The sequence below is a fragment of the Aythya marila genome (assembly GCF_965140915.1).
Source record: "Aythya marila genome assembly, chromosome: W".
NCBI lineage: Eukaryota > Metazoa > Chordata > Aves > Anseriformes > Anatidae > Aythya > Aythya marila.
This window is the reverse complement of record NC_139081.1, coordinates 16090716-16116020: the sequence shown is the minus strand read 5'-3', so window position 1 is coordinate 16116020 and position 25305 is coordinate 16090716. Positions and strand designations below refer to the sequence as shown.

At 46.7% G+C, this 25305-nt stretch overlaps 1 protein-coding gene across 1 annotated transcript in view; it reads right to left on the bottom strand.

Moving 5' to 3' along the window:
• Window positions 1-1048: 1048 nt before the first annotated feature.
• LOC309889521 (very low-density lipoprotein receptor-like) overlaps window positions 1049-25305 on the bottom strand; it is a gene marked incomplete at its 5' end in the record, with an annotated part of 41369 nt that continues 17112 nt past the window's right edge. Inside the window, one exon of the mRNA XM_082782369.1 lies at window positions 1049-1432. Within this exon, the coding sequence (XP_082638495.1) occupies window positions 1340-1432 (93 nt within the window). The 3' untranslated portion in view covers window positions 1049-1339. The remainder of the gene's footprint in view (window positions 1433-25305) is intronic.

Genomic DNA, 25305 nt, shown 5'->3' with positions numbered 1-25305 from the left:
CGCTATGGTTGAGACTCTGGACAGTATATTTGACCCATTCTATCCAGGCATTCACATCCCCATACCCTGTTTGAATCTCAAATGTTTGAACTGCCGCATTTCAAAGAAGGCCTCCTGTTTTCTCTCCCGTTTTCTCCTTGAGTTTCTCCCTTTCTCTGATGGCAATAGAGGACTGTTTCTGTAATAAATGACTGAGTCCCAAATAGGACTGCAATTAAAGTTTACAATTTATTAAAGGAATAGAGGCAAGAAAACAGTGCTGGGTGCACCGGGAGTCTCCGCTCCACCAAGATGCACACCTATTATGTCAGGCGGCTGGTTTTTATGCTCCTAGGCTAATACATATTCATTACTACTTCTAGAAAAGGCAGGGTTATTATAATTAGTTCCTGGAATCCAAACCCTCACACTGGATCATGCGTATCAGTCTCTGGGGGTCTCTCGTGCTGAAGGCTCGTAGTCTTCCTCCCAGGCTTTGTCCTTCTCCTTCTCCTTTGCCCATCTTGGCCGGATATCAGAGACTTGCGCACCACAGACTTCTCCTTCTTGTGCTAGTAAATAATCCAAAGCTAGGCAATTTTGATACAAAGCAGTTCTCATCTTTATAACTCATTTAAATCAGTTCTCATCATTTATAACTATTTCTATTACAGCTAATAACCTAATTATTCTATTAAGTATATATACTGGGGTCCTATAGTCCCAGGATCTGTCTTCTGCCCACGTAGCTGGATCATAATAGGCAAACGCCTTCAGTCAAGGAGTTAGGCCTGCTTTCAGGGTCACTTCAGGCTTGTGTTACCGTTCGGCCTGTCAGGGTGATCCAGCTCCTGGAAAACGAATCACAATTTTATATAGGTTTAAAAAAAAGTTTTTTTTATGTTATTTTCTCGGGACAACCTGATCTTAGTGTGGGAGAAGTCCGGTCAAGGCCCTCTCACTCGGCAGTCAATACCCATAGGGGTTGCCTCCCTCGGTAGACCATACACACCACAGTGGAGGGTCCTGCCCCGGTCTTGCCTTCTCCCTTTTCTCCCTTTAGGCTTGTCCCCTTTATTTAGCATCCTTCATTCATGCAGAGCCTCGTTGCCAGAATATTAGTTCTCCCTTAGCTTGAGTTTCAGTTTCCCAGGAGCGGACTCAACCCTCCAAGTTTCAGTAGTTACTGGTCCTTTTATTCTGGATGCGTGGGTCCCTTTCTGCAGTTCTCACAGCTGTTTCAGTAGTCAGTAAAACAAGGTACAGTCCCTCACATCGGGGGTTCAGTGATTCTTCCCTCCCATGGCTGCTTGTTGAAACACTTTCTTTTTTATCTTCTGACAAGTTAAATAACAGTTATCTAATTTGCTTTGCCGTATGGCCCTTTCCAGGTTCCTGTAGCAGGATTCATCTGATAGCCACGGCTACATTCACATTTGTAGCCACATTTCAGGTTGATACAGATTTGACTACAGATACCAGGGTTTTGGCATTCATCAATATCTCCGCAGGTTCTCTTGTCTACAAGCTCAAACCCAGCTGGACAGTCACATTCATAGCCAATAATGAAATCTCTGCAGATGTGGGAGCATCCACCGTTGTTCACCAAACATTCATTTATGTTGCATTCCTTCAGAGGCTCATCACCCCAGTCCTTGGAGTCTCTCTGGTGGTTACACACTTTATTGATATCTATGCATTCTCCACTTCTGCACTTGAATTTGCCAGGTCCAGAGCACTGAATAACATTGTTACAGTTTGCTTCATCAGTGCCATCCAGACAGTCTCTCACACCACTGCACTGCCTACTCCTATGGACACAGTTCCCATCTTCACATCTGAACTGGTCTGGCCTGCAGGTCCAGGAAGGGCAGTTAATTTCATCACTTCCATCCTTGCAATAAGGATCTCTGTCACATCGCCACTTCTTGTAGATACATTCACCTGAGCCGCACTGCACCTCACTCACAGAACACTTCACCGGAGGTGCAGGCTGGCAGCCACACTGCTCCAAAGATTCATCCGAGTGGTCGGAGCAGTCACCTTGACCATTGCAGACAAAGCTTTTGGAAATACATTGCCCACTACTGCATGTGAACTCTGCTGCACTACAAGTCACATTGCCACAATTCTCTTCATCTTCTCCACTGTCACAGGCTTTTTCACCATCACATTTCCATGACACTGTTCTCATATGACACAGCTCAGCACTTTCGTCAGACCCATTTTCACAGTCCGGATCCCCATCACACTGCCATCTGTTTGGCACATACTGACCACTGTTGCACACAAAATCAGATTCAGCACACATCTTCTTCACACAAGCACTCTCATCACTGCCATCTGAGCAGTCTTCACATTTTACTCTAGCACCGTCGGCAGCAGTGCACAGTCAGGCGAAGGCGAGCAGCAGGCAGAGCGCCCCGCACCGTCACCTGTGTCACTTATACTACTCCTATTACCCATGCTGTTAGTGTCAGTGGCATCCTCCTTTTCTTTTTGCCACTGACCATTTACCACAAATGGATGAGACACATGATTACTAGTTAGGAAAGAGAGTGTAACGTCTGCTATACGGCTGCAGGCAGTGCCAGCTGCAACCTTAGGTTTGTGAAAGAGCCTGCCGGTGGTCATTTGGCAGTGTAATCTGCGTCTCTGCACTCCTGCCCTGCAATAGAGCTAAGTCGTCATTAGTAATAGTTATAACACCGATCTGGGGACTAATAGTCTTTTTTGCATTGCAAGATAAACCTTTTATAAAAAGAATGCTTGAGTGAAGCAGCACAGCCGCTGCTGCCGCTGCCTCCATGGTCACATCAGACAGGCTGCAGGGTCCTGATGTCCGCCCCTCTGCTCTGCGCCGACTCGCCTCACGGTGAGAGTCGACTGCCGGTGTCCACTGACGCCTCTGATCTCCTGTAGCAACTCGATCTCGGATGTTCCGCAATTACTTCAATTTCCCCGCGTTTTGCAGCTTCTGTCAGGTCTATTCTGTGTCTCTCAGAGCCGGCCGTGGCTCTGCAGCGTCCCAGGGCTCTCTCCGTCCAGCGGTAGTCCCTCCGTAGTGTCTCGGGTCTCCCAGCGCCGCTCCAGTCTCTCAGCGCCGCTCCGGTCTCTCGGCCTGTTCAGGTCTCAGCGAGTCCAGGTCTCAGCCTGTGCGGGCCTCATATGTTGCAGGAAGCACAGCCGAAAGCACCAGTAGAGTCAGATCATGCTCCTGCCTTTTTCTTGTCACAGTCAAAACATTTAAGAGCAAAAATAGGATACACGAGATACACAAGATACACCGGGCCCATATATTAGGCACCACCACTCAAACTTGGATAAAACAGCACTTCTTTTCAGTCTGTCAAGCACTTCGTTCATCTCTGCCCACTCCCCTTGCGGAGAGTACAGAACCACGGATCGGAACTCTGCACTCGCTTTGCAGCAACGCTGCGTCTCACTCACACAGCACAATCGCACACGGAGGCCTCCAGCACATCTCATTCATACCACAGGAATATAACTTAGAACCATAACCAACCAAATAAGTATTGTCTCTGACTGTGTTCTTCGTGAAGTGACTTGTAACACTTTGTTTCAAACCCTTACACTTACACAAATACTTTCAACACAAAATACGTACAATATGCAAATATTACAATATACAAAATTTCAACACAAAATACATACATAAAAACACATACAATTATTAACACTCCAGTTAGTATCCCTCCAGCAGCTGAAAACATACCGTTTGTCTGCAGTTTCGGGAGATCTCTGCTCCTGCGGTGAGCAGCTGAGAGTGGAGTCCCCTCCGAGCAAAAACACTCAGGGTGCACCTAGGGGCGTCCGCGCTGCAGCCGATCCTGCAGCCGAGCAGAGTGTCTCCTGCCTGGCTCACCAAAATGACTCACAGAAAGCTGACTCCACAATCAGTAAGATTGTAAAGTAGGTATGTTTACTCAGTTCCATGCAGCATGGGGCGGGTAGTCCCACCAGAGTCGTGCACGCCTAACGTGGCAAATTGCTCTAGTAAAGAGTTACATATACATGAACATTCCTATACATATACATATTCCTAACCTGTCCCTTTGTGAACAGTCCTCCTTATCTCAGACCCCTTGATTAAAGTCCGAACTGTGAGGTTGTTTTTGATCTGGTTCTCGGGGTCCGAGAGGCTCCTGTTATCTGGTGGTATAAGTGCAGCACAGGCACAAATGTAGCACATATTCATTCTTAATCAATTGCTCTCTAATTTCTAATTCCAATGTTTCAGCTTGCTCTTTTCCGGATCCACAGGTATTCTACTATTAATGTTCAAAGCCTGACAGACCCCGTCCTCCGTGGATCAAAATACATGGGGTCTTAAGGGTTCTTTTGGTCATTCTATCATATAATACTGGATCATTTTTAATTTACTCTTTAATTTTCTGGGGCCCCTATTGATCCAATTTCTAATCATTATTCATAATGGACTTTTTGGTCATATATCTGGTAATTTGCTCACTTTCTGGTCATTGGTCTTCGATTTTATCTGACCCATCCGGGAATTTTACTAGTGGCAATTCCCACAGCCCTTGGTTGCCCCCAGTGAGAGTGTCTTGCAGGGGGTTTAGGACCTATCACCCACCCACGTATCACTCCATTCACCAGCCCAGCCCCCCCGACAGGAGATTAGAACCGGTGAGAAAACAAAAAGACCTCCACGCTGACTTTAGAAGTCTCAGTTACACTCTCACACACAAACACGGGCAACCGTACCTTTACCCAACCGGACGGTATCTTACGAATCAGTCGTCTTCGTCCAGAGTCCAACCGGACGGTATCCACAAGCGTCTTCGTCTGGGATCGAACCAGACGGTATCCAAACGACTGTCGTCTTCATCCGGTTCGATTCCGGACACCGGAATCCAACCGAACGGTATCCAAACGACCCTGTCGTCTTCGTCCGGATCTTCGCGCGCAGAATTACGGGCAAAAAACAGCCGGCAAGGGAGCTCAAAAAAAATCAAATTCTTTGCTTACCTTTATTCAGGTTCAGGATGGCATTAGTCCCGATCTGACTCAAACAGGAGCCACCAAATGGTGGGGCGCCTCTCCTAGATTAAATCAGAATTCAGGAACTATAGCCATCCCGGACGAGCCCCCAAATTGTTATAAATGGCTCAGGATTCAAACCAGGATTAAATAAAAAAATAGGATTTATTGAAAGAATACAAAGGAATAAAGGTAAGCAAACAGCGCTGGGTGCACCGGGAGTCTCCGCTCCACCAGGACGCACACACCAGTTACATCAAGCAGCTGATTTTTATGCTCCTAGACTAATACATATTCATTACTACTTCTAAAAAAAATAGATTATTAAAATTAGCTTCCGGGGTGCAGTCCCTCCTACTGGAGCATGCGCAGTCTCCTCTGGGGTCTCTTCTGGGGGTCTCTAGGGGTCTTTCATGCTGAAGGCTCGTAGTCTTCCTCTCCACCTTTGTACTTACTGGGCACCATACCAAGTTTACGGAACATCTTCTTCAAGTCTTGTCTCCCAGCCGCCCTTCAGCTTCTTTCTCCTTCCTCTTTATCTCTTGGCCCCCCCTAACCAGATACCAAAGATCCACATAGTATCCCATAACAGTCACTAGTTGTTATCAGTTGTTCTGAAACTCCCAGACACACGAATAATTAAAACATTCTTCCCCAGCCATTCACAGACACATCTATAGCAGTGTTAGAAATAGAAGTCCGTAATAACAAAAGCAAACAGGTTCATAAATTTAAGAAGTGATAAATTGACTAGAATGAGGGGGAGACTGGGACACACTGCATCTGTGGTTCAAGAATTAAATTGCCAGTGCAGGGCCCAGAGGCAGACAGGATTCAAACAGAATTGTTCTTTATGGACACGAATTGTTAAAACATTCCTCACACATGCAAGTTTTGTCTTTTAGTCATCCTTCAGCTTTCCCCTTCTTAATCTCTTGGCCAGATATCAGAAACTTGTGCTCTCTTCTTATCTGGTAGTCTCTGGGCCGGATGCCAGAGACTCGCAGTAGTCAGCAGGTTTTTTTTTTTTAAAACCCCTTTATTCTCTTATCCCCTAGACCCAGGCCTCAATGTTAATCCTTCAAATCCCCTATTGACAAGAATTGCTGGACCATTCCTTTGCAAGATACAAGAACTATATACATTAACCACTCTGTTTTTCTTAGACTTGTGGTTATACAAGGATATGTAAGACAGAAGGTCACATTTCATCATGCGGCCCTAGCATTGTTCCATATTGACACGAATCAGATGAACACATTTCACACCTTAAATACTTGATTTCTTTTTCTAAATATTGTAATTTATTTTTCAAAACTCTCAAGACCTGCTTTCCCAGAAAGTTGAATAGCTTGTTAGTAGCTTCCTTCATAACTCTTTTCTCCTGTCCTGACAATAAAAAATGATCCACGTTTTTGTAACAGTAATACCTCCTAGGGAGGTTACAATTGCTCCAAAATCTGTTCTAGAACTTGACCAAATAAATAGGTGGCCCTGTAAACCCCTGAGGTAAAACTGTCCACCTGTATTGTTGCTTCTGCCCCCATTTCAGGGTCTTCCAGTCAGAGGTGAATATATCTTTGCTCTCAAGGCCTGAGAGCGCTCCATTAATAACACTGTTATTCCAGCCTAACAATTTACTATTTGAATGCCCAATTTCATCATCAAATCCCTTCCCAACAAGTTAGTCCCTGCCTTGGGTACATACAATAATTGCCCAGTGATCATTTTATCCCCTAGTCTCAGCTTGGTATCCCCCAAAAGTGTCACTGTTATCCCAGCCCCTTCTACCCCCACCACTTTTTAGGGTTTCATTAGTTAATTTAATCCCTGATACGCCTGCTAAGTTTTCTTATCACTGCAAGCATATCTCAATATCACACTCCTTACCTTTAAACAATGTAACTCTGCAAAACCAACATTTTTTTCCCACAAGACCCATACCTGGAGCACCAAAAAAAACATTTTTCACCGCCTGTGGAGAAACCCACACAGGAGCAGCCAAGGAAAGAATTAAAAAGTTTTAAGAGAAAGATTTTTTTTTAAGGAATCAGGAGCCATCCTCACGAGAGGGACCCCACACCAGAGCAGGGGCAAGAGTGACCGTGAAGGAGCAGGGGAAATGGAGCACCACGGTCTGACAGCAGCCTCCACTGCCGGCCCCCCTGAGCCACTGAGGGTAGGGAAAACATGGAAGAGAGTGAACGGAGGAAGGTGCCCCCAGCTTGTTTCTCCATTTCTTACCGCTCCAGCCCATCAGCAATAGGTAATAAATTTTATTAATCTTCCTATGCTAAGTCTGTTTTGCCCGCAACAATAACTGTAGAGTGATCCCCATTGAGGTACACTCGAGGAACCCTTGAGGTGCACTTTTTCATTTATCAGGGATAAATGGTTAGGAAGCAGGGCCGAAAGCACGACAGACACCAGTTGAGTCAGATCATGCTGCTCCATTTTATTGCCCGAATAGCCTAACTTTTATAGTGAACTTTACAGGGGCGGACAGTGTCTCACACAAGATTATTGGTCAAAAGCACTCAGACAAACAACTATAAGAAAACAACCCCACCTGCAAGAAAAGAACCCCCCTTGTGATTAGCAGTCAGGAAAACAACCCCCCTTGTGATTAGCGGTCACGTAGACCTTGTCCTTGAGGCCAGCTGCTGGTAACAATATTTTTCTGAGTTCCTTAATTGGGCGATGTGGGAGTCATTGCCGTGGGAGCTTCTCACAGTTACCCTGGTAGCTTGGTTTGCTCAGCTACAGCAGGCCATGAGATTTTCTAAGGCCTACTCCTGGTTGCTTAAGGCAAGCTCAGATTGAACAATTGTTCCATGGACACATGTGCAGGCCCTGTATGCCAATTCCCAACAGGAACTAGCTTTCTGAGAATCCCCAACTCCCCTATTCTGAATTTATAACAGCAATCTCTCCTCCTTCTTCCACTCCAGATACTCCTTTTTGAAATGGCCAGCCTGGCCACACTTAAAACAGCTTCTCAAAGCCTGTCACAGCTAGGATTTAGGCTGCAACACAGGTAGCTTTCTTTGCCTGCCATTCCTTTGTCTCTCTTCCTCTCCTTTCCAGCCTGGAACCGACTCCTCCCGAAAGTCCCTCTATCTCTAGCCCTCTGCCTCACTACCCAGTACACTGTGAATACCATTTATTTTGCTCTCTACTTTTCCTTCTCATCTCCCCTCCTGGCATACACCTTCATACTACCTACACTGTTCACTCCATCCTCACACCTTCTGGAGCTTTTTCTGCATATCTTGTAAGGCTTTGATCACAAAATGAGGACTCCACACTTGCTTCGCACTAAAAACACATCTAATTCATGCTCCACACAAGAGTCTCCCTGAATCCAACCCGAGACAATATACGGTAAAGTTTCCTTTACCTCGGTCCGTGCACGGCTTCCTGGTCCAGGTTATCAGCAGTAATCCCTGTGCCTGTACCATGTCTGTGCTGTGTCTGGGCTGTGTCTGTGGTCTGTCAGTGCTGGCCTCCATTCTCCCCAGTGCTTTGCAGAGCCTGTCTTCAGATTAACAATAGATCCTTTGCTGGCTGTATGGAGACAACGCACCACCCCCGACAGGACCGCTGAAATCAGCAGGGTGCAACTTCCTGTCTGTGATGGCAAGAAATCTTTGGCAGGTGACAAGATCCCGGACGAGCCCTCAGATTGTGAGAAAAATCTCAAATAATTTTCTTCAGACAGGATCTTCTGTGCAGCTATTTTATTCGTGATTGCAATGGCAGGCGTCCTGCCAATTAGGAGTGCATTTTAGTAAACATATCATAACCTTTTATTCCCTATTACTTGACACCTGATCACCTCCCCTGTTTCCTCATTAGCTGAGTACTACAGGTTCACAAGCTACTTGACACTCCTCTATACCATGTATGTACAATTTTTCTTTTTTTCAACCCCTTAATTTCTCCTTTTTCCCCCCTTTTTTTTTCCTTTCTTATGTTTTGAGAATTTGTGATTTTTTTTTACTGTTCTCACACTGCTCATCCTGTTTTTCTCAAGCTGCTACCTTATTTTGGAACAGTGAGGCCTTCTACTGTCCAATTATCTACTTAGCATTTCTCCTTGTCATGACTACACAGCTACCTTTGAATACAGAAAATTAGTTCTCTACTGCAAAAACACAACTTAGCTTCTCACAGTGGACTAGGGTAATTCCTGCGATTAGGAGAGGCAGTAGGAAGTGAATGGCGAAGAACCGGGTTAGGGTTGGATTGTCTACTGAGAATCCCCCTCAAGCTCATTCTACCACGCTTTGTCGGATATACATGTGGGAATAGAAATGTTGTTTTTGCAGAGTTACATTGTTTAGAGGAAAGGAATGTGGTATTGAGATATGCTTACAGTGATAAGAAAGCTTAGCAGGCGACCTTGTAAAATGCAGACAACCAGACTCCTTAGGACAATTAGGTGAAAATCGCGGTGTCAAGTCAAGTCAGATAAGTGAAGAAACATTACCACTTCAAGCAGTAAAAATGTCAAAAGAAATTTTAAATTTAACAGGCCAGCAACTGAAGGCCATGCAATGTCTGTGAAGCATCAGATTGATTGTGAACCTGGATTACCCACTGAGTGGGGAAACAGGGGAGGGTCCTGTCATCAAAAAGTATATAAACTGTGTTTTGGAAGTAGTAGGTGTGCTCTCCTGCTTGTGGGGCGCCCGCCATTGCAATCGCGAATAAATTACTACTTCACTGAGATTCTCGCCTGAGCCTAAGTTACTGGCTACAGAGTGTTTCTCACAATTTGGGGGATCGTCTGGGATCCAGTCACCTACCGGGGAGCCCCACCGCTGCAGCAGCAGGAAGGCATACACCGCTGATATCAGCGGTCCTGTGCATCGACGGTGGCGGTTCTGCGGAGAGCTGACAGAGGGCCTGAGACTGATTAAAGAGGTAGGAACCTTGAAGTAGTGGGGAAAGGAAGAAGGTAGGCACTCAGGGTTTTAATAATTGATCCAGTAACTCTGTGCACAGACCAAGGTAAGAAATATTAAGTATTGCCTTGGGGGTCGAGTGAGACTCTGTGTGATGTGTGATTGAGACGTACTTTTGTACGAAGTCAGTGTGGAGTCCTGATCCACGGTTCCGTAGCTCCACGAGGGGCGCAGCTGGAGACAGACAAAGCATGAGATAAGGGAGAGACAAGAAGAGTCTCAGGAAATTTGGTGTACAGTAAGCCCTTGCACAGTGAAGTGCTTGGCAGTACACCCCCATTTTCCAGAATCGTAACATTAGTGTGTGGTACCCTGCAGGAGGGAAATTTCTGTAGCAGCACACTGACAAAGGCTAGGAAAAATGGGAAATATGAGATCCAGGGGACAGGGAGATATCCCTGGGGAAGTGCCTATCATAGAATCATAAAATCATAGAATATCCTGAGTTGGAAGGGACCCATAAGGATCATCAAGTCCAACTCCTGGCACCGCACAGGTCTGCCCAAAAGTTTAGACCATGTGACTAAGTGCACAGTCCAATCGCTTTTTAAAGTCAGACAGGCGTGGTGCAGGGACTACGCCCCTGGGGAGCCTGTTCCAGTGTGCAACCACCCTCTTGGTGAAGAACCTCTTCCTAATGTCCAGCCTAAACTTCCCCTGCCTCGGCTTAACACCATTCCCTCGGGTCCTATCACTGGTGTTTACAGAGAATAGGTCAGAGAATAGTAGCTGGTGGAATGCTGTGTTTTGGCTTAGGATGAGAAGAGTGCTGATAACACCCCGATGTTTTAATTGTTGCAGAGCAGTGCTTATACCAAGTCAAGGACATCTCAGCCTTTTCCTCTGTCCTGCCAACAGGCAGGCTGGGGGTGCAGTAAGAGCTGGGAGGGGACAGACCCAGGACAGGTGACCCAAACTAAAACCCAAAGGGGTATTCCATACCATCTGACGTCATGCTAAACAATATATAGGGGTGGCTAGCCAGGGGGAGGGGGCCGGACTGCTCGGGGTTAGGCTGGGCATCGGTCAGCAGGTGGTGAGCAATTGCATTGTGCATCACTTGTTTGTACATATTATTATTATTTTCCTATTATCACCATTGTATTATTATTATTATTATTGTTATTATTTTGTTATTATTATTTTCCTGTCTTATTAAACTGTCTTTATCCCAACTCACAAGCTTCACTTTCCATTTCTCTCCCCCGTCCCAGAGAGGGAGGGGGAGGGTGAGCGAACGGCTGCGTGGTGTTTAGCTGCCGGCCGGGTTAAACCACGACAGTCTTTTTGGCGCCCAATGTGGGGCTCGAAAGGTTGAGATAACGGCAGATCTGACCAGAGTGTGTTAAACTAAAATTGGTGTAAGTATTAGACCTGCTTAATAGTCACTTGTCATAATGCTGATTGCTTTAATCTCAACTCTGCTGTGCCTGTTTTCCAAATTGAGTATTATAGTACATTATTTTCCGTACTTGCTCTCTGTCATGTTGTTTATTTTTTCCGGGCCCTGGTTTAAGATCATTATGGTACTGTGTGTTGTAGCAATGGCTTACGAGACGATGAGATATCTGGTCATGACTCTAACTTGGTATTTGTACTCAGTAACATCATCGACTCTGTACTTTGGAAACTGTATCTTGGAAACTATTAGCAATTATACCTATTGTTTTTTTCCATTAGGGAGTCAATCTGTGGAGGGGAAAGGGGAAGATATTTTTTCTTACTTGATTACTCTCCCTTTCTCCTTCACCACCCCTGTATCCTCCTGGATCACTCTCCCTTTCTCCTTCACCACCCTCTTATCCTCCGAGCTTGTTACAATAGCTCTCCAAGATATTGAATATCCTTGGGATACTCAGACCAGCATAGTCTTGTTGTTCTGCCTCCTGAATGCACTTCAGGTTCTGCTTAAAGTTAAACAACTACTTAGGAAGCTCATCCGGAGATCTGCCCGGAGGCAGTATAGTTGTGGGTGGCAGGGAGTATGGGAGGATATGGGCAGGCATCTAGAGCAGTTGGCACCCCCAGTGTTTTGGAAATTCACCCCTGAACAACTGCAAAATCCTCAAAAACTGGCAGAATGCTTGAAAAAAAGGTGTCATGATTCTGGCAGTTCCAAAGTAACACAAATAATTGTAACGTGCTGGGGCCTGGCTCATGCCTATCGAGCTGCCATTGAAACTGCTATCAACTTAGTGACAGACCCTGCGGCCACTCCAAGCCCTGTGACAGATCCAATGGCCACTGAGACCCCTACAGTGGACTCTGCCGCTACTACAGTCCCAGCTCCTGCAGCCGCTCCAGTCCCAGCTCCTGCTACTACTCCAGTCCCAGCTCCTGCAACTGCTCCAACTCCAGCTCCTGCAGCCGCTCCAGCTCCTGTGGCTGGGTCAGAGAAACGAGCTGTAGCAGTGCAGGTTGACCCTGCAGAGGGTATTCCAACCTCTGTGGCAGACCCTGTAACAAGGTCAGAGAAACGAGCTGTAGCAGTGCAGGTTGACCCTGCAGAGGGTATTCCAACCTCTGTGGCAGACCCTGTAACAAGGTCAGAGAAACGAGCAGTAGCAGTGCAAGCTGCCCCTGTAGAGAAGGAGAAAAAATGGTATAGAGATTCAGGTCGTTTAGAACGCAGAGAGTCTTCTGCGAAATCTAGGTATAGAGACGACGGAGATGACGACGACGCTGGGCCATCAAGGATTCAGGAGGAGGAAGATGAGGATGCTGAAAAATCAACAGTAACTACCCGAAGCCTAAAGGAGTGTGAGTTACGAGATGTGCGAAAAGATTTTGGTCGCTGTATAGGTGAGCAGCTTGTCACCTGGCTGCTCCGATGCTGGGACTCTGGAGCCAATTGTGTGGAATTAGATGACAGGGAAGCCAGGCGGCTGGGATCCCTTGCTAGAGACGCCGGCATTGACAAAGCAATTGCAGATGGAGCACAATCTAACAGCCTCTGGAGGCGTCTCCTCTCAGCTGTGAGGGAAAGGTATCCCTTCAAGGAAGAACTTTTATGTCTACCAGGCAAGTGGACCACTATGGAGAAGGGAATCCAGTACCTGAGGGAATTAGCCATACGGGAAGTGATTTATGAGGATCCAGACCTCAGACAAACATCCACAGATCCAGATGAAGTCAGGTGTACACGACCCATGTGGAGGAAGTTTGTACGGAGTGCACCATCATCATATGCCAGCTCATTGGCAATAATGGCCTGGAAAGAGGATGAGGAACCCACAGTGGATGAAGTGGCTAAACAACTCCGGCAGTACGAAGAAAGTCTCTCCTCTTCCTTAAAGGCCTGCTTCTCAGCTGTGGAGAAACTTTCTGAAAAGGTTCACCAATTTGAAGAGAATCTATCGTCCTCCCCACCTGAACCAACCAGTGTCCACCGACCAAAAGAGAACACTTGGGAGAAACTTTCTGAAAAGGTTCACCAACTTGAAGAGAGATTATTCTCCTCCGCACCTGTACAAAGCAGTGTCTCAGCTATCAGGGGTAGGCGTTCATCCACACAAGGAAGACGATATGGTGGGTACTCACCCCGTGCCACCTGTGGTTTTACTTACGAGACCATGGAGAGGACATGAGAAAATGGGATGGAAAATCTACTGCGACCCTAGAGGCACGAGTATGTGAGTTGGAAAAGAAAACAATCAGGAAAAAGGGATTCTCTGAAAAGTTTGCTGCTCCAACTTCCAGCAGACAGTCCTTCAAACACAGAAACGAAGAAGATTCTGACCAGGATTAGGGGGGCCCTGCCTCCAGCCAGGGGGAGGAAAGGGACAATCGAGTTTATTGGACTGTGTGGATTCGATGGCCTGGCACGTCAGACGCACAGAAGTATAAGGCTTTAGTAGACACCGGTGCACAATGTACTATAATGCCATCAAGCTATAAAGGACCAGAGCCCATCTGTATTTGTGGAGTGACAGGGGGATCTGTCGGCCGGGTTAAACCCTGCCGGCTGGGTTAAACCACGACACTGTGCTTGATGCATCCCAGGATACAGTTGGCCTTCCTGGCTGCCAGGGCACACTGCTGGCTCATATTCAACTTGCAGTCGATCACAACCCCCAGATCCCTCTCTGTGGGGATGCCCTCCAGCATCTCATCTCACAGTCTGTACATATAGCCAGGGTTGCCCCATCCCAGGTGCAGGACCTGGCACTTGCTTTATTAACTTCATACGGTTGGTGATCGCCCAGCTCTCCAATCTGTCCAGATCTCTCTGCAAGGCCTTTCCACCCTCATCAGAGTCCACAACTCCTCCAAGTTTGGTGTTGTCGGCAAATTTGCTCAAAACACCTTCTCGTCCTACATCCAAATCATTTATAAAGACATTGAAGAGGACTGGCCCTAAGATGGAGCCTTGAGGGACCCCACTAGTGACCGTCCGCCAGCCTGATGTGGCCTCGTTTACCACAACCCTTTGAGCCCTGCCCGTCAGCCAATTGCTCACCCATCGTATGATGTTTTTGTTAAGTTGTATGCTGGATATTTTGTCCAGTAGGATCCTATGGGAAACCGTGTCAAAAGCCTTGCTGAAAAAAGATCTTGTCCAAAAGATCTTGTCCAAAAAGATCTTGTCCAAAAAGATCACATCAGCTGGTTTCCCTTGGTCAACTAGATGGGTGATCTTATCATAAAAGGAAATCAAATTTGTTAGGCAGGACCTACCCATCATGAACCCATGTTGGCTGGGACCAATGACTGCATTGTCCCCCAGGTGTGCCTCAATAACTTCAAGAATCATCTTCACCATAATTTTACAGTCACTGACGTGAGACTGACAGGCCTGTAATTGTTAGGGTCTTCTTTCTTACCCTTCTTGAAAATTGGCACAACGTTTGCCAGCTTCTAGTCTACTGGGATCTCTCCAGATTCCCAAGATCGTTGAAAAATAATTGAGAGAGGTCCCGCGATGACGTCAGCCAGCTCTTTAAGCACCCTGGGATGGATCCCATCCAGACCCATGGACTTGTATGGATCCAGGTGGAGCAGCAAATCCCGCACACATTCAGGGTCGGTTGGGAGTCTGTCATTCCCACCATCATGGTCCTCCCACTCAGGGCACCCAGGGTCCTGAAGCCCATCATCAGCATTGAAGACAGAGGTGAAGAAGGCATTAAATGTCTCTGCCTTGCCTATGTCATTGTCTGTGAGGAGACCTTCCCCATCAAGTAGCGGACCTATGTTTTCTTTGTTTCTCCTTTTTCTGTTCACATATCTAAAAAAACCTTTTTTATTGTCTCTCACAGACATGGCCAGCTTCAACTCTAGTTGGGCTTTGGCCACCTGAATTTTCTCCCTACAAACACGAACAGCATCCCTGTATTCCTTCCTTATCGCCTGACCTTCCTTCCATCAGCCGTACACTTTCTTTTTCGCCCAAGCTCCAGAAGAAGATCCCTGGTCAGCCAGGACGGCCTTCTGCCCTGCCTGCCTGCCTTCCAATATTTTGGAATTGCCTGATCTTGTGCTTTTAGGAGGCAGTGCTTAAAGACTGACCAGCACTGATGGACGCCAATGCCTTCAAAAGCAGCTTCCCAGGGGACCTTGCTAACCAGTTCCCTGAGCAGCCTGAAGTCTGCTTTCCCCATATCCAGGGCTGAAGTTTTGGTGGCAGTTTTCCTGCTGTCGCCATAAATTCTAAACTCAACCACTTCATGGTCACTATGACCGAGATGACCGCCAATTGCCATGTCTCCCACAAGACCCTCTCTGTTTTCCAGCAACAGATCTAGGAGGGCACCTTTCCTAGTTGACTCCCTTAGCACCTGCATCAAGAAGTTATCATCTAGGTGCTTTATGAACCTCCTGGACTTGCTCGTGTCAGCCGTGTGGTGATCCCATTGGACGTCTGGCAAGTTGAAATCCCCCATAAGGACAAGGGGAGTTGATCTCGAGGCATCTCTTAGTTCTGCAAAGAATAATTCATTGGCGTTGTTGTCCTGGCCGAATGGTCTGTAATAGATTCCCACAACGACATCCCCTTTATTTGTTCATCCCTTAATCCTTACCCAGAGGCTCTCAACTTTGCCATCCCCAACTTGAAGTTCCACGCAGTCCAGCCCATGCTTCACATATATTGCCACCCCGCCACCTCGCCTACCCTGCCTGTCCCTCCTGAAGAGCCTGTAACCATCTATTGCAGCACACCAGCCACAGGACTCATCCCACCAGGTTTCGCTTATGCCGATGATGTCGTAGCTGTGGGACTGGGACAAGACTTCTAGCTCGTCCATTTTATTCCTCATACTGCATGTGTTTGTGTAGAAGCACTTCAAATGCACTTCCCTACACGCAGCACCTTGTGGATCCGACCGAAGGACCTCACTGACACACAGTCCCTCTGATTCTAGCGCACCATCCCTTAGTTCATCACCGGTGTGCCTGATTTTATCCCCTTCCCCCTTCAACTCTAGTTTAAAGCCCTATCTATCAGCCCTGCCAACTCCTGAGCCAAAATCCTTACCCCTCTCTGAGAGAGGTGCATCCCATTTGGTGACAGTAGGCCTGGTGTCACGTAGACCTTCCCATGATTGAAAAACCCAAAGTTCTGTCAGTTGCCCCAGTCCCGAAGCCACGTGTTAATGTGGTGATCCCGCTTGTCAGCATCAATCCCCCCTATCAGAAGGACAGAGGCAAACACAACCTGTGCCCCTGATCCTTTAAGTAGTTGCCCCAAAGCCCTGAAGTCCCTTTTGATCTCTCAGACTTCTCGTTGCTACCTTGTCATTACCAGCCTGAAAGACCAGTAGCGGGTAGTAGTTGGTGGGCCGTACCAGGCGCTTGACTTTCTTAGCGAAGTCTCTCACCTGAGCCCCGGGGAGAAAACAGACTTCCCTGTGGGTTGGGTCCAGTCGGCATATCGGGCCCTTTGTCCCTTTCAAAAGGGAGTCACAATAACCCATGACAATAACCCTTCTGTCTTTCTTGACAGACAGTGTAGCAATGTGGGGGGTAGGTTGCCTTGCCTTAGGCACCCTCTTCAACTGGGACAGGCTTTCGTCTCCTTCATTGTTCTGACTATGGTGTTCTAGAGCCTCATACCTGTTACATAAGGGTAGATGGGAAGGTGAGGTGGGCAGGGACAGGGCTCACCTACTACCCCGAACAGAAACTTGCCTCCATTCTCCCCCATAGCCTACACCCCCTCTTACTGCCTGGTGGGATGAGGGGACTTTTGTCTTCTGTGCAGCAGGAGACACCTGTGCTGTGGCAGGCTCTTGAGTCTGTCTCAGAGAAGTTAGAGTACACCTCAACCAGTCAATTTCCTTCTCTGACTCCCTGATGCTCCTGAACCTGCTCACCTCCTCCCAAAGCTCCTCTACCTGTTTGAGCAGCTCTTCAACCTGGGCACACCTCCCACAGGCATACCCCTTGCTGCTGCTGTCAGATATGGACACAAGACTCGGGAACACCCTGCAGCCCAAGACCTGGACAGCAGTGTGTGTTTCCCCGAGCCCTCCATCTGAGTAGCCACATCGGTGACGGTGGCTAGAGAAACCGCAAGAGATATGGAGGCCATGGTTTTCTGCCTGGTTGATACCATGGCCAGGTTTCTCGCAAGCAGGCTACCAGTACCAGTACTGAAGGGAAAGCCGACAGTTCTTCTGACAGTTCTTCCTGAAGAATGATGAGAAATTGGAAAAATAATCTCAAAATTAGAGGAGATGATAAAAGAAAAAAAAAAAAAAGGCTAAATACTGTGTATCTGTCTGGACAAAAGAACCAATTAAAGAAACAGCAGTATTTTGGCCAAAATACGGGTCTGCTGAAAATTCAGGCTTTAATTTTATATGTAAAAAATAAGATTCCTTTTTTGGAGAAGGAGCCAAGTTATGCTCCCTATAATCCTAATATTTCACCGGTGGCAGCAGCAGTCACTCCAGGGAGACAGGGACTGCAATTAACACTGTCCCTAGAGAAGGAGCGTACTCTAGGCTCTGGCAAGAATTAGAACACAGTAGAAGAGATATTGAGAATTTTGCCTTTCCTGATACTAACAGTACTAACTGTGCATCCTCTTAGGTGAACTCCCCCCCCCCTCCTTACCAGCAGAGAGGTTAGGACTTTTAAGAAGGAGAGGAAGTCTTTATTCGAGGACCCCAACAGCCTAGCTGAACTATTAGACCAGTTCCTGCAACCTAAATTACACTCATGTGGGGGGAATTATGTCTATAAATATGTTGTTTACAGGGAAAGAAATGGGAATGATCAGGAGGAGAGCTGGTATACAAGAATGGGAAAGATCTCATCCTCCAGGACCAGGGGTAATACCAACAGGGCAGAAATACCCACTTGCTGTTCCTGGCTGGAATAATAATAGTGTGCAACACAGAAATCATATGAGAGACTTGGGGTCAGAATGAGAAAGTACTCGGGGATGAGTCCTGAGGACCCAGTATCCCAAGGGCTCTGGAAAGTTCATTTTGTGATTAAAGCCTGGCAAGATATGCAGAAAATGCTCCAGAAGATGAGGGGATGTAGTGAACAGTTACTGGGGGGCCCTCCTGTGGGAGGCCCTGAAGCTGCCCTGAAATGGAGGGGAGATGAGAAGGAAAAGCAGAGAGTGAAACTAATGGTATTGACAGTGCAGCAGGTAGTGAGGCAGAGGGTTGGAGAAAGAGGAAGAAAATCTTCAGGAGGAGTCAGGGCCAGGATGGAAAGGAGAGGAAGAGAGATGAAGGAATGGCAGGCAAGGAAGGCTGCCTGTGTTGCGGCCTGAATCCTAGCAGGGACAGACTTTGATAAGATGTTTTACATGTGGCCAGGCTGGCCACTTCAAATAGTAGTATCCGGAGTGGAAGAAGGAGGAAAGAAGGAAAATGGGATGAAACATGGCATTATTGATATGTTGTTTCAGCATCTTGGAGGGAGAAAGGTATGGAATTAAGTTGGCCAATGACTGAGACTTTGGTGAAAGTACAGGCTGGAGAAAGATAAAGGAAGTGTTAAAAGGGTTGTTGAAGGTGTTAAAGGTGTGGTATGTAGCGTTTGACAGAGCTGTTTGAAGTTGAATGAGCAGGGAAAGTGGATGTAGGCATTATCTAAGTAACAGTCTAGAAGTTTTGGTATATTTGCTGTGGTGTTTGGTCAGTTTTCCAAGTATCAGGAAGGGGGGAGGATGGGGGGGACAGCCTGCTCCACCAGGGGCCTCTCCACAGGCCGCAGGGGGCTTTGGATCCAGTGCCTGGAGCGCCTCCTCCCCCTCCTTCTGTGCTGAATTGGGTGCCCTCGGGGAGGTTTCTCGCTCCTCGCTCTCCCATCTGCTGTTGAGTATAAAAAGTCGTTCGGTTTTTATACCGCACAGCGTGTTAAGCACTGCATGCCAGGTTGTACATAGATCTTTATCGAACTTTCCACTTGTGATGGTTGTATCCCTTAAATGATCTCCTACGAGCCGCCATTCATCTGGGCTAAAAATTAGGATTTCCTTTAGAAAACCCTCCTTCTGGGCCCAGTGTACCAAGGATTTGATCTTTTTTACATTGCAAGATACGCCTCTCTTAGAGAGAATGCTAGAGAGAAGCTGCACAGTCGCTTCCTCCTCCATGGTCAGACGGGCTGCAGGGTCGTGATCTCCACCCCTCTGCTATATGCCAGCTCGCCACACGGTGGCGGTCGTCTGCCGTTGTTCACTGACGCCTCTGGTCTCCCGTAGCAACTCGATCCCGGATGTCCCGCGTCTCACCGCGATGACGTCACTTTCCCGCGTCTCACCGCGATTTCTCCCCGCCTCTCACCGTGATTTCTGTGTCCGGGTCGGTGCTTGGAGTTTCTCAATGTCTCTCAGGTGTTTCGGCTTCTGTCAGGTCTCTCCGTGTCTCTCAGGGCTGTCCGTGTCTCTGAAGCGTCTCTCAGGGCTCTCTGTGTCTCTGAAGTCTCTCTGTGTCTCTAAGCGTCTCTCAGCTTCTCTCAGCGTCTGTCAGGTCTCTCAGCGTCTCTCAGCATCTGCGGGTCTCAGCCTGTTCGGGCGCCATATGTTGCAGGAAGAACGGCCGAAAACACGACACACACTAGTATGGTCAGATCATGCTCCATTTATTACCTGAATAGCCTGACTTTTATAGTAAACTTAACAGGGGCGGATAGTGTCTCACACAAGATTATTGGTCAAAAGCACTTAGACAAACAACTGCAAGAAAACAACGCAACCTAGGTACCTAGTGTGTGGCAGGGTACCACACACTAATGTTCCAATAATGGAAAATGGGGGTGTACTGCCAAGCACTTCACTGTGCAAGGGGTACCGCACACCTATGAGTTTACCAGATTCCCTGTTGTACTGCCAAGCACTTCCCCGTGCAAGAGCTTACCATACACCAAATTTCCTGAGACATCCTTTCTCTGCCTTATCTCGTGCTTCATCCGTCTCCGGCTGCGCCCCTCGCGGAGATGCAGAACTGTGGATCAGGACTCCACACTGACTTCGTACAAAAGTACGTCTCAATCACACATCATACAGAGTCTCACTCGACCCCCAAGGCAATACTTAATATTTCTTACCTTGGTCTGTGCACAGTTACCGGATCAATTCTTAAAACCCTGAGTGCCTACCTTCTTCCTGTGTTGAGCTAAGCTGGTGCTGGTGTCAAGAAAACCAACTTCGCCTGCCCTGAGTGACCACATTGACAGATGAAGCTGAAACCATCAACAGTTTTTATGAGCATTTTGGGAAAAGACCTATGGAATAAAGGGAAGTACAGACATATAAATGTTTCAATGGACAGAAAACAATGGTGATGAGAACATCTATATACTAAACTGTACCTGATTGTGACACAAATGTTATGGAATAAGGGGTGGAAGTTGCGTTGGGTCTGAGCTGGAGTCACCTTTTCCCTGCAGCAGCCCACACAGTGCTGTACTCTGCACTCGTAGCTGGAACAGCACTGATATCACTCCAGTGTTGTGTCTATTGCTGTGTAGTGCTGGCACAGCATCAGGACTCCTTCCAAGCCCCCAAGAGCCAGCAGGCTGGGGGTGGGCAAGTGATGGGGAGGGGACATTGCCGGGGCAGCTGACCTAAACCAACCAAAGGGATATCCCATAACACCTGATGTCACACTCAGCAATAAAAGGGGGGGCTCTCGTGGGGGAGGGGGCTGTTCCTCCTGAACAACCACTACGCGTTTGAGGCCCTGCTTCCCAGGACGTGGCCGAACACCGCTCGTTGATGGGAAGTAGAGAATAATTTTTTTTTCCCTCCCTGTGCTTCCGCGCGGACTGATTGTTTCTTTTGTTTCTTTTTTTCCTCCCCATTCCCTTTCCCTTTAATTAAACCTTTCTCATCTCAAACCTCGAGTTCTCTGTGTTGTATTTTCTCCCCCTTCCTCTTTGAGGAGAGGGGGAGTGAGAGAGCGGTTGTGGTGGAGCTCGGCTGCCCACCTGAGTAAAACCACCACACCCACTACTTCACAGATCCTGACTCTTCAATCAGTCTCAGGCCCTCTGTCAGCTCTCTGCAGAACTGCCACCGTCCATGCACAGGACCACTGAAATCAGCAGGGCATGCCTTCCTGCTGCTGCAGCGGTGGGGCTCCCTAGCAGATGACTGGATCCTGGATGAGCCCCCAAATTGTGAGAAACAATATGTAGCCAATAACTTAGGCTCAGGCAAGGATCTCAGTGAAGTAGTAATTTATTCGCGATTGCAATGGCAGGTGCCCAACAAGCAGGAGAGCACACCTACTAGTTCCAAAACAGAGTTTATATACTTTTTGATGACAGAACCCTCCCGTGTTTCCCCACTGAGTGGGTAATCCAGGTTCACAATCTATCTGATGCTTCACAGACAATGCATGGCCTTCGGGCCTTATGTATACCGTTCTTCCCAGGTCGAAGAAAAGCATATCCATCTCCCTTTCAAGGCCAATAGGGCCTGGGTTAAAAGGCACGTCCAGGTCAGCAGGGGGTGGAACACCAAAAGCCTTCCATGGCTGTAGCAGCAGAGGGGCCGATGGCATAGCAGTCGGAACAATCCCGCAGCTCCCTTACTATCTGACAAACCACATGTTTCTGACTGTGAACCCACATGGCTCTTTAAGGCCTCAGAGATTGCTCGCCAGGTGCCGAGCAATCCCACTGCAACCTTGTCATTTTTAGTTGCAGAGTCCCACACCTTGACATCAATTTGGTCCCATGTTTCAGGATCATAAACTGTCTCATTGTTGATAAGGAGAATAAGCTGTAAGGTTACCAGGACAGTCTTTGTTTCTAAGGACGTATGATTCCCCATAATGCTCAAATGCATACCAGTGAGGGGCAGTTGTGTGCGCGGGTCCGCTTCTCTCAGCTTGAGCTTCTTTCCAGCTCCGGTGTGCTTATTTCCAGTGACTTTCTGTACAAGCTTCTCTGAGCAGTTTGCTGAGTTTGGCCGAACCTATCTTCATGAGTCGATCAATGTGCCTGTTCCCATCCTAGTCTCCATTTTGCTAGCCTGTCCCTATTCATTCCTTCTTTCTACTTCATCACTGATGACATAACTTCATCACATCGTGTTGCCTTTTTTTTTTCTTTCCATCTTGAGGACAGGCTCCCCTTTTATACCCTTCTCCTCACAGCGGTTCTTTTCAAAAACAACTTTTCATTGGTCAAACAACTTTGCAAATAACAGCAACAGCAAACACCCAGCAACTTCCATGCCTCAATGGCTGGAGAACAAGCAACCCTGAGACTGCATGGAGTCTCCTGAAGCACCCTTCATTGTTTCCTCTAAACTCTTTTACATTCCTGATGGCCTCATCTTTAAAAGTCTGCCCACATCTCCCCCTTCTTTATTAATATCAACCATCTTCTTGACGCAAATTATTACTCCATATATCACACAACCTCTTCAATTCTGTGATTCTGTGAAAATAGGATGAAATGTATACTGATATGTTGTTTCAGCATCTTGTAGGGAAAAGGTATGGAATTAAGTTGGTCCCTGACTTAGCCTTTGGTATTGGCATTAGAAAAGTACAGTCTGGAGAAAGATAAAGGAAGTGTTAAAAGGGTTGTTGAAGGTGTTAAAGGTGTGGCATGTAGTATTTGACAGAGCTGTTTGAAGTTGAATGAGCAGGGAAAGAGGATGTAGGAATGTTAATAGTTCTGCCTCAACAGGAGGCTGTGATCTCAAAATCACGGGTGTGAGCCCTCTGGGACAGAGGGACCATGATGGGTCCAAGAGAGTTGTCATGGAAACAGAAAAGCAGTTAACTCTTAAATACAACCCGAGTTCATGTGTGAGCTCAGATTTTTAATGGGACTGCTCAGAGAACTTTCAAAGAGAAAAAATAATTAAAAAATAAATTAAAAAATTGGACCTGGCTTCAGAAAACAAACAGAGGCAATTGATTAGCCTCTTTCTAGGGCAATCAGCCCCTGATATCGGAAAGAAATTTTCTTAGGTTGCAGGATAAACTTACAACAGTCAGGAATGATGGGGACCTGGGGCATCTAGCCTAGCAGGTCCACTGGTTGAAATAAAGCTAGGGAATGAAGAAGTGAAGCTTGAATTTTTTGTTGGTTACGGGAGCTTCTTTCTCCGTGTTAATTAGTCTGTAAATGTAATAGGAGCAAGTGGCCAACAGGAAAAGGAATCTTTTTGGAATGCTTGAAATTTAAATTGGGAAAATGATTGGAATTACAAACTGAGAAAAACAGTCAAGTTTGGTTCATGGTACTAGATTTAAAGGATGCCTTTTTCTGCCTGCCTGTGGCAACTGAAAGCCAGAGACTCTTTGCCTTTGAGTGGGAAAATAATAATAGAGGACGGAAAACTCAGCTTACTTGGACAGTGTTACCACAGGGGTTCAAGAATAGCCCCACCATATTTGGGAACTGTGATCTTGAAGCTTGAAAGACCCCTTCGGGAAAAGAGGACACTGTTGCAATACGCAAATGATAGCTACTGAAGAAGAAAAGGAATGTGTATAATGGACTGTTAGTTCACTACATTTTTTCAACACTAATACTGTGAACCCAGCCTCTTTCCTTAGTAACAGAGTTTCCAGATCACCCATTCATGATTACATCAAGACAATGGACACAGTATACTCCAGCTGACCAGACTTAAAAGATACACCCCTAGAAGATGCAGAGGATTGGTATATAGATGGAAGCAGCTTCGTCCACCAGGGATTTTGCCTCACAGGATATGTGGTAACAAACATCAGCCCAAAAGGTGGAAATCATCGCCTTGATAAGAGCTCTTGAGCTGGCAAACATTTGGACAGATTTGAAATATAGATGTCCTGGTTTCAGTTAGAACAGAGTTAATTTTCTTCCTAGTAGCTGGTAGAACGCTATGTTTTGGCTTAGGATGAGAAGAGTGCTGATAACACCCCGATGTTTTAATTGTTGCAGAGCAGTGCTTATACCAAGCCAAGGACATCTCAGCCTTTTGCTCTGTCCTGCCAACGGGCAGGCTGGGGGTGCAGCAAGAGCTGGGAGGGGACAGACCCAGGATTGTGCATCACTTGTTTGTACAAATTATTATTAGTAGTACTATTACCATCATTGTATCATTATTATTATTGTTGTTGTTGTTGTTATTATTATTTTCCTGTCTTATTAAACTGTCTTTATCTCAACTCACGGGCTTCACTTTCCATTTCTCTCCCCTGTCCCAGAGAGGGAGGGGGGTGAGCGAATGGTTGTGTGGAGTTTAGCTGCCGGCCAGGTTAAACCACGACAGTCTTTTTGGTGCCAATGTTGGGCCCGAAAGGTTGTGATAACGGCAGATCTGACCAGAGTGTGTTAAACTAAAATTGGTATAAGTGTTAGACCTGCTTAATAGTCACGTGTCATAATGCTGATTGCTTTAATCTCAACTCTGCTGTGCCTGTTTTCCAAATTGAGTATTATAGCACGTTATTTTCCGTATGTGCTCTCTGTCATGTTGTTTATTTTTTCCGGGCCCTGGTTTAAGATCATTATGGTACTGTGCGTTGTAACAGTGGCTTATGAGACGATGAAATATCTGGTCATGACTCTAACTTGGTATTTGTACTCAGTAACATCATCGACTCTATACTTTGGAAACTGTATCTTGGAAACTATTAGCAATTATACCTGTTGCCTTTTTTTCATTAGGGAGTCAATCTGTGGAGGGGAAAGGGGAAGATATTTTTTCTTACTTGATCACTCTCCCTTTCTCCTTCACCACCCTCTTATCCTCCGAGCTTGTTACAATAGCTCTCCAAGATATTGAATATCCTTGGGATACTCAGACCAGCATGGTCTTGTTGTTATGTCTCCTGAATGTGCTTCAGGTTTTGCTTAAAGTTAAACAACTACTTAGGAAGCTCATCCGGAGATCTGCCCGGAGGCAGTATAGTTGTGG